The 10,212-nt window shown below is 43.1% G+C and overlaps 1 protein-coding gene across 1 annotated transcript; it reads left to right on the top strand.

Annotated features, from left to right (window-relative positions):
- The first annotated feature begins 8,103 nt into the window (after nucleotides 1-8,103).
- On the top strand, nucleotides 8,104-9,966 carry LOC129861786 (forkhead box protein I2-B-like). Its single transcript, XM_055932937.1, has one exon. The coding sequence runs from the start codon at nucleotides 8,166-8,168 to the stop codon at nucleotides 9,396-9,398; it is 1,233 nt and encodes a 410-aa protein (XP_055788912.1). The 5' UTR covers nucleotides 8,104-8,165; the 3' UTR covers nucleotides 9,399-9,966.
- The last annotated feature ends 246 nt before the right edge of the window (nucleotides 9,967-10,212 follow it).

Raw genomic sequence — 10,212 nt, 5'->3', positions numbered from 1 at the left:
CTGAGAACTTCTCCGGACTTTAAGCAAACTGGAAACCACATATCATGAGGTTGCATTTATTGTAGCTTGGGATTTTAACAAAGTAAATTTGAGGACAAGGCTGCCGAAGTTCTATCAACATATTGACTGTACTACTCGCGCTGCTAAGAATAGACCATTGCTATTCAAACTTCCGAAATGCTTAGAAGGCCCTCCCCCACCCTCCTTTAGGCAAATCTGACCACGACTCCATTTTGCTCTTCCCTTCCTACAGGCAGAAACTCATACAGGAAGTACCCGTGCTAAGAACTATTCAATGCTGGTCTGACCAATCGGAATCCACGCTTCAGGATTGTTTTGATCACGTGGACTGGGATATGTCCTGGGTAGCTTGTGAAAATAATCTAGACGCATACACGGATACGGTGACTGAGTTCATAAGGAAGTGTATAGGAGATATAGTACCCACTGTGACTATTAAAACCTAGCCTAACCATAAACCGTGGATAGATGGTAGCATTCGCACAACTGAACCACCGCATTTAACCATGGCAAGGTGACTGGGAATATGGCAGAATATAAACAGTGTAGTTATTCACTCTGGCAGGCAATCAAACAAGCTAAGCGTCAGTGTAGAGAAAAAGTGGAGTCGCAATTCAACGGCTCAGACACGAGACGTATGTGGTAGGGACCACAGACAATCACAACAAAAGGAAAACCCGCCACGTCGCCGAGACCGACATCTAAACACATTCTTCGCACGCTTTTAGGATAACACAGTGCCACCAACGCGGACCGCAACCAAGGACTGTTGGCTCTCCTTCTCCATGGCCGGCGTGAGTAAAACATTTAAAGTTGTTAACCCTCGCAAGGCTGCCGGCCCAGACAGCATACCTAGCCGCGTCCTCAGAGCATGCACAGACCAGCTGGCTGGTGTGTTTATGGGCAATCTCTCCCTATCCCAGTCTGCTGTCCCCACATGCTTCAAGATGGCCACCATTGTTCCTGTACCCAAGAAGGCAAAGGTAACTGAACTTAATGACTATCGCCCTGTAGCCTTCACCTCTGTCATCATGAAGTGCTTTGAGAGACTAGTCAAGGATCATATCACCTCTACCTTACCTGCCACCCTAGACGCATTTCAATTTGCTTACCGTCCCAATAGATCCACAGACGATGCAATAGCCATCACGCTACACACTGCCCTATCCCATCTGGACAAGAGGAATACCTATGTAAGAATTCTGTTTATTGACTATAGCTCAGCATTCAACACCATAATACCCTCCAAGCTCATCATTAAGCTCGAGGCCCTGGGTCTGAACCCCGCCCTGTGCTACTGGGTCCTGGACTTTCTGACGGGTCGCCCCCAGGTGGTGAAGGTAGGAAACATCACCTCCACTCCGCTGATCCTCAACTCTGGGGCCCCACAAGGGTGCGTGCTCAGCCCCCTCCTGTACTCCCTGTTCACCCATGACTGCGTGGCCATGCACGCCTCCAACTAAATCATCAAGTTTGCAGACAACACAACAGTAGTAGGCTTTACCAACGATGACGAGACAGCCTACATTGAGGGGGTGAGGGCTCTGGAAGTGTGGTGCCTGAAAAACAACCTCTCAATCAACGTCAACAAATCAAAGGAGATGATCGTGGATATCAGGAAACAGCAGAGGGTGCACCCCCCTATCTACATCAACGGGGCTGCAGTGGAGGTGGAAAGCTTCAAGTTCCTTGGCGTACACATCACTGACAAACTGAAATGGACCACCCACACAGACAGTGTGGTGAAGAAGGTGCAACAGAACCTCTTCAACCTCAGTAGGCTAAAGAAATTTGGCTTGTCATCTAAAATCCTCCCAAATTTTTACAGATGCCCAATTGAAATGATACTGTCGGGCTGTATCACCGCCTGGTACGGCAACTGCACTGCCCGCAACCGCAAGGCTCTCCAGAAGGTGGTGCGGTCTGCCCAACACATTTCCGGGGACAAACTACCCACCCTCCAGAGACACCTACAGCACCCGATGTCACAAGAATCCCAAAAAGATCATCAAGGACATCAACCACCCGAGCCACTCCTTGTTCACCCCACTATCATCCAGAAGGTGAGGTCAGTAAAGATGCTTCAAAGCTGGGACCGAGAGGCTGAAAAATGGCTTCTTTCTCAAGGCCATCAGACTGTTATTAAACCACTAGCACATTAGAGGCTGCTGCCTATGGGCATAGACTAGAAATCACTGGCCACTTTAAGGAATGGAACACTAGTCACTTTAATGTTTACATATCTGGCATTACTCATCTCATATGTATCTGTTGTATTCTATTCTATACTATTATACGGTATCTTAGTCAATTAATAATGTTTACATATCTTGAATTATTCATATCATATGTTTACACTGTATTCTATACAGTTCTACGGTATCTTAGTCACTTAAAATAATGTTTACATATCTGACATTACTCATCTCATATGTAAACAAAAAAAGAAACGTCCCTTTTTCAGGACCCTGTCTTTCAAAGATAATTCGTAAAAATCCAAATAACTTCATAGATCTTCATTGTAAAGGCTTTTAACCCTGTTTCCCATACTTGTTCAATGAACCATGAACAATTAATGAACATGCACCTGTGGAATGGTCGTTAAGACACTAACAGCTTACAGACGGTAGGCAATTAAGGTCACAGTTATGAAAACTTAGGACACTAAACAGACTTTTCTACTGACTCTGAAAAACACCAAAAGAAAGATGCCCAGGGTACCTGCTCATCTGCGTGAACGTTCCTTAGGCATGCTGCAAGGAGGTATGAGGACTGCAGATGTGGCCAGGGCAATAAATTGCAATGTCCGTACAGTGAGACACCTAAGACAGCGCTACAGGGAGACAAGACAGACAGCTGATCGTCCTCGCAGTGCCAGACCACGTGTAACAACACCTGCACAGGAACGGTACATCTGAACATCACACCTGCGGGACAGGTACAGGATGACAATAGCAACTGCCCGAGTTACACCAGGAACGCACAATCCCTCCATCAGTGTTCAGACTGTCCGCAATAGGCTGAGAGAAGCTGGACTGAGTGCTTGTAGGCCTGTTGTAAGGCAGGTCATCACCAGACATTACCGGCAACAATGCAGCCTTCGGGCACAAACCCACCGTTGCTGGACCAGACAGGACTGGGAAAAAGTGCTCTTCACTGGCGAGCCGCGGTTTTGTCTCATCAGGGGTGATGGTCAGATTCTCATTTATCGTCGAAGGAATGAGCGTTACACTGAGGCCTGTACTCTGGAGCGGGATCGATTTGGAGGTGGAGTGTGATTGTGCGTGATTTCCTGCAAGACAGGAATGCCAGTGTTCTGCCATGGCCAGCAAAGAGCCCGAATATCAATCCCATTGAGCACGTATGGGACCTGTTGGTTCGGAGGGTGAGCGCTAGGGCCATTCCCCCCAGAAATGTCCGGGAACTTGCAGGTGCCTTGGTGGAAGAGTGGGGTAACATCTCACAGCGAGAACTGGCAAATCGCCTCCCAGGTGGCGCAGTGGTCTAAGGCACTGCATCGCAGTGCTAGCTGTGCCACCAGAGATTCTGGGTTCGAGCTAGGCTCTGTCGCAGCCGGCCGCGACCGGGAGGTCCATGGGGCGACGCACAATTGGTCCAGCGTCGTCCGGGTTAGGGAGGGTTTGGCCGACAGGGATATCCTTGTCTCATCGCGCACTAGCGACTCCTGTGGCGGGCCGGGCACAGTGTACGCTGACCAGGTCGCCAGGTGTACGGTGTTTCCTCCGACACATTGGTGTGGCTGGCTTCCGGATTGGATGTGCATTGTGTCAAGTAGCAGTGCGGCTAGGTTGTTTTGTGTTTTGGAAGACGCATGGCTCACGACCTTCGCCTCTCCCGAGTCCGTACGGGCATTGCAGCGATGAGACAAGACTGTAACTACTACCAATTGGATGCCACGAAATTGGGGAGAAAAAAGGGGTAATATATATATATTTTTTTTAAACTGGCAAATCTGGTGCAGTCCATGAGGAGGAGATGCACTGCAGTACATAATGCAGCTGGTGGCCACACCAGATACTGACTGTTATTTTTGATTTTGACTCCCCCCCCCTTTTGTTCAGGGACACATTATTCCATTTCTGTTAGTCACATGACTGTGGAACTTGTTCAGTTTATGTCTCAGTTGTTGAATCTTGTTATGTTCATACAAATATTTACACGTTAAGTTTGCTAAAAATAACAGTGACAGTGTGAGGACGTTTCTTTTTTTGCTCAGTTTACAATCAGAGTTACTTTTACCATACCACAATCAAAACATTTCCCAGAACTTGCTGTAGTTATTTTGCAACTTTGATTTGAACAGTCTTAGTTTTTGGTTCTTTATAAGTCCAGTATGAGTAGAGGTGAGAGGTCACTTGGTTGGGTCAACAGGAAGTATTATTAAAGAGATGCTTTACATTGAAATACAGATAGAGATGTAAAAGTCCCAGAGTTAATGATCCAAGGTCAAGGTTTTGTATTTCACCACCTGATGTTAGAATTCAAAAGACACCAGGCTTAAATCATGCCATCTCTTTCTCTCTCTATCCATCTCTCTCTATTCTGCAGGTATGTTTTGATGTGAGAGAGGATGTCAACCTCCAGTCCCGTCATTGCCACCTCACCCACTCTTAAGATAACCTTCCGGCCAACTGGGCAGTGGCGACCGGTCATTCAGGGCAGGTGGGGCTCTTTAAAAATAAATAATAATAATAATAATGTAAAAGTACATTATATATATTTTTTGCCTGTTTTACATGTTATTTTGGCATTAATACGTGCCATATCAGTTTGCAAATATTGTAAAAAATAAATAAATCATTGCGTTAATAAAGATGCATACAAACACAGTCTCTTTTTTGCTTTCTTGAGTAAATCAGCTCCAAAATGCAGGTGTTTGAGCCTAGCTCAGGGCTTTCTGTGGTTGTGGGGCAGCCAGCGGAAAATACGGAGTGTAGGGGTTGGTAATGTTCTCTAATTGCGCAGTGATTGGCTCAGTGTTCTGTCACTCACTGGGACACTATTTAACTGCAAAATCTACGGGGAGAGCTCAAAAATTCAAGCTGCCATAGAGTTAGGGTGCTGCCATAGAGTTACATTAGAAGTAACAATCCAAGAAGGCTCAAGGTCATTGGCCACAGATAAAATGACGTCAAATCACGTTATGTCTACCGTAGCTTTGATATTAGCTAGCAAGATAGCAGTCATCATCATGATTCAACTTGACAATCTACTGGCAAATCCTTTTCAATCTTTGTCATATGAAGTGAAATTATGATGAGAAATTGGACATAAACATTACACAACAAATTGGAAATCGCAAATTCAACAATGAGTGGTTTGGAAGGAATCAGTGGCTAAATGCAAGCATTGCAAAGCAATCACTAGCGTGCTATTCAGAGGAGTGGGCGTATGGTCCAAGTCTGTGTTTAAGGGTCTCCTTTCCTAGCTAGCTGGCTAATGTTAGCTATTCAGATAGCTTGCTAAATAGCGATTTTCGTAAATTAACTTCATGACTAAAAATTATGCATAATCGTTGGTCTCTACATTAACTAACATAATCCTCTCAACTGTAAAAAAAATAATTAATCCTTCATTATGATGCTATAATAACTTACATCCTACTACTTGTAATTAATTGACTTGATTCTTTTCATTGTTATTATTGATTAATGTACTGCATTGTAGAAGGAGCAAGCACAAGCATTTCGCGGCACCTTATATCTGCTGTAAACTGTGTATGTGACATACACTTTAGATGCATTTTCCAGGAGTAAAAATACAATATCATCTCTGAGCTCCGACTTCTCCCACATGCTGAACTCTGACATCACATACTAGGGAAATAACCTAGATAACATCATTTTCTGCAGTTAAATGCCACAAAATATTATTTATTTAAAAAAAAAACATTACGTTTTTTGAATACTTTAATTTGTTTATGAGCATGATATCTGTATTTTTTGTTTATGGTTGACGCAGCTTGTTTGCCAAAGGCGCCATACTTTAATAAAGCCAAGGACTCTCCTTATAATCCTACATATGGCAGTTGTGCAATACAGTGTTAGTTATTTTAAGAATTTTATGGCTGAGAATTTTTGAAACTGAGAAACTGTTTAAATTTTTAATGTTCGCAAGTATGTCCACACCGAGTTCAAAGCAGGTGAATGCACGCACACAAGTCTTTGCTCCACGTTTACAAGTAGTATTTTCCGAGTTTCCCACGTGTTAGAACACAGCATATGAGCTGCATGCGCATCTGTTTTATGTGCATGGACCAGAGCAATACCAACAAATAATCATAACACATAGGCTATAAATGATGTTGTTCTTCTCAACCATCGTTGTGCTGCAGCATGCAGCAAGACTGCAAAAATAATATGACAGCGGAAAAACCCCAACGTCAGTGTGTGAACTATTTTCAAATATTCATAGGATAGCAAAAAATGCACAATTCTCGTTCTTGCCTTTAGATGTCGCCAAATGTATTTATTTTTGTTCCCGGAAAGCAGGCCTACTGTCTTTAATAACCAAAACTATAATCCGTATATGCTTGTCAGGGTTGCTCTGAACTCCTTTGGGGCATTTCAGTGCTAAAATAATTAGATTGTATTTCACACTTTCTCCAATGCAATTTAACACTCTGTATGTCAATGCAATATTGATATCATTCAAAGGGGACCTATATATCCTATTTCTCTATCAAATTAAACGTTTTCATTACTCAATTTTCATTACCCCCAGGTTACTGGTTAGACAATTATTTTCTAATGGCCATCTAGCCACTAACCGAACCAAAAAATTAGTGTAGGCCAAGTTTATGATGTCCACAAAACAATTATCAAATAATAGCGTACATTAAAATAGACTATAGCCTGAGCTCATTGACCACATTATTTTCCTTTTTGCATTCACCACATATATTATGTTTAAAATGTAAATGTCAAATACGTCACTCTTATAGCAGGCTATATTTCTATGTATTTTATTTTAGGTCAATGAACGGAATGGTCTGCAACAGCACCCTACAACATCAGATGAGTGTGTGGTCTAAGTACTTGAGTGATACATATAGGCTGCTTTTGGGCATGTTGGCTTATTTCTTAATGAATCATAGTTTGTGAGGAGAGGGAAAAAGACAAACTCAAAAAAACTCCAGAGTTTATATATGCTGAAACCTCCAAACTCGTAATGTAAGCACCGGCCAGCTGTGTGCACTTGTAAAGTTGTTATAATCCTCCTCCGTCTTATAAACAGGAAAATACATAATATAAAGCATCATGCACGCATCCACAAATAATACTGTTTACCTTCACGTCCTGCCAAATTGTCCTTTTATGGCAGTGGGTGGCTTTCTCACTCATCTCTTGATAAAACCGTTAAAACACTGTGTTCATTTTTTCCCCAAGCAGTATAGCAGAGGGATATGCTCTATTATAAAACAATTACCTAAAGTATATTTTATGTATTGCTATAAATGAAATAAAAGCTGTGCCTATTTACACCATGCAGGTTTGGGGATTAAATGTATAAATTATAGGCTATACCTTCTCTCTTTTTTTATTGCTAATGTAGGGGGGTCTGACACAACTTGAGTTAAAAGACAATTGTTTAAGTTATTTTTCTTTTATACTCTTTGTTTTTATTTCAAGTAACCCACAGCAACGTCCAGAAAGAACTCGGCCGTTTGCTTGTTCTCTCTGTGTGAGCAACTTTGAGCGTCAAGGGTGGACGTGATATTTCAAACATCAGATCAGTGCGTTTATGTATTGGGTGCCCGGAAATTTTTCCAAATAAACACAGCTTGATTCAACTTGGGTGGGCAGACTTATCAACAGACTAATTCTATAAACAAATGAGGGAATAACCAAGCACACCATTGGCTGGTACGCAGGGGACACGCGGGGAGAGAGCCGCTTTCGGCAATGAAATTTTAATTAATGTGGGTGGGCTGAAAACACAACGAGTGTTTATGATCGAACATTTATTTTCCAGTGCAAAGTCAACATAAAACAGCAAACGTACAACAATTATTTAACATTTTTAGACTCATGAGGCAGGGACGCAGCGGGAGCCCGTCATTCCAAGAGCAGCTCTCTCTGCGGGCTAAAGTTTCCTTGGGAAGGAAATAGCGCTCCAGCGTCATGAGCCTGTACCACAGCAGAGTGCCGCAGCTTGGAGTGCCACCCTCGGCGCTCAATCTCTCAAATTCCTCCTTGATTTACTTATATGGAGGCGACGGCGGGACCATTCTTCCCGCTTTGGGTTTCGTCCCGAATCGGCAGGAACCTCCGCAAAAACCTCCGTACAGCTACATTGCACTTATCGCAATGGCTATAAAGGGCGCTCCGGAAAAGCGCGCAACGCTGAGCGGCATTTACCAGTTTATCATGGACCACTTCCCTTTTTACCATGACAACAAGCAGGGCTGGCAGAACTCAATCCGTCACAACCTCTCTCTAAATGACTGTTTCATCAAGGTACCGAGAGAGAAGGGCCGGCCCGGTAAAGGCAGCTACTGGACTTTGGACACCAAGTGTCTGGACATGTTCGACCACGGGAACTATAGACGGAGGAAGAGAAAACTAAAGGGTCAAGAGACTGCAGAGTCCAAAACTACTCACAAGAGGAACAGGGGTCCGGTCTCCTCGAACCCGGCAGGGTCTAAACTTCCACCTGATGCTTACCTGAGGAGGATGGGTAGGCCAATGTCAGCTGGAGAGAGGGCTGTGGTGGGCACAGAAATGGAACAACAGCATAGACGTTATGAGAAATGTTCAGATTTAAAATATGTTTTTGGTGAGTTGAACAATGTTGGGATGCAGCAAAGTGGGTCTGGCCATGGCCCAAAATTAAATGTGCACAATGAAATCCAAATTGAATCCACGCAGGACATGTACGGCAGTCAATCCACTGACGCGCGCCTCGGTCCAAGGTGCATACCGGTTCAGGACCACAGGGTCTGGTTGGACGCAGCGCATCTTTCAGGAGCGTCTTCCCTCCACGAGGTTGAACCAGACAGCAGCATACTAGCATTTGATGGGAGGGAGAACGGGTCTCCTGTCCTGTCCGGTTGCGCGGTGAACTTGAACTCATCTATTCTGTGCAGAACAAAGGACATTATACCCACTGTCCCAAGCAGAGCAACGGACAAATCAAAATGTTTTAGCATAGACAGTATCTTATCAAAAAAGGGAAACCAAATGCACAAAAGCAGCGTTGGTGTGACAGCACAGACGGGCTTGGACCCCCAAAGTCACACATTCAATCCGTCTGTTATCTTGGGTGCACGCACGCACCAGCTGTACCAGATGGAATTTCCTCTTTGCTCTTACTTATCATTCACCTGCCCTGAGAAAGTTCTACATTTCAAATAGGCAAAGTGATATACAAACGAGAGGTGATGTGATATAATGGGAACATCTAAAGATATTACGCACGAGTGTCACCATTTTCGTGCAGTGGGAAGATAGAATATGATATTAATAATTGGACTTCTACAACCATCTGATCAAGAGCCTATCAGCACTATAATGATGAACCAATTATGATTAAATTTATGATTATGATTATGATTATTAGGCTACCTTCACTTCCCATGAGCAGGTGCGCGTAAAATACCTTTGCATTTGACGAAAAGCCCTCATGAGTATACGGATGATGTTTTAGTAAATGTAAATGTTTCTTAAAATGAGCGTTTTATATGTAGTAGCTCTGAGCTTGTCATCGGAGTGCCTGCCATTTCACTGTTGTGTGAGTTATATTCTGTGCTGATCCTCCGGTGTTACATTTCAATGTTAAAGTGGTAGCTTTATGGTATCTGAAAATAAATATAATTTTACAAAGTTTTCTTTTTCCATCTTGAATGTAAAAACAAACCGTAATAAACTAAAAGAATACATTGCACATCAGCTTGATTTAATTCTATGAAAATTGACAAAAGTAAATTGAGGACATTGCAGTGTAACACATTCAATCTTAGCCTATAAAACGTAAAGATCATTACATTTGGTCATGCATTCTTCAGTATAGCCCTGCAGCCAGTCTTCAATGCTCTCCCTCATACAGACTTACACCTTGGAATAATAGCCTAAATTATGAAGGGAAGAGTTAAACTTGTTCATGACCCACAGTAAGTAGGCCTTATGCATCAGGATTAGAACTATGGGCACCAGTAAACATACATTTGTT

The sequence above is a fragment of the Salvelinus fontinalis genome, chromosome 9 (genome assembly GCF_029448725.1).
Source record: "Salvelinus fontinalis isolate EN_2023a chromosome 9, ASM2944872v1, whole genome shotgun sequence".
NCBI classification, from domain to species: domain Eukaryota; kingdom Metazoa; phylum Chordata; class Actinopteri; order Salmoniformes; family Salmonidae; genus Salvelinus; species Salvelinus fontinalis.
Note: the sequence above shows the minus strand (reverse complement) of the source record. Positions and strands in the feature narration are given on the sequence as shown.

Excerpts from the sequence above, each read along its gene's own strand:
- LOC129861786 (XM_055932937.1), top strand. The coding sequence starts at position 8,166 with ATGAGCCTGTACCACAGCAGAGTGCCGCAGCTTGGAGTGCCACCCTCG.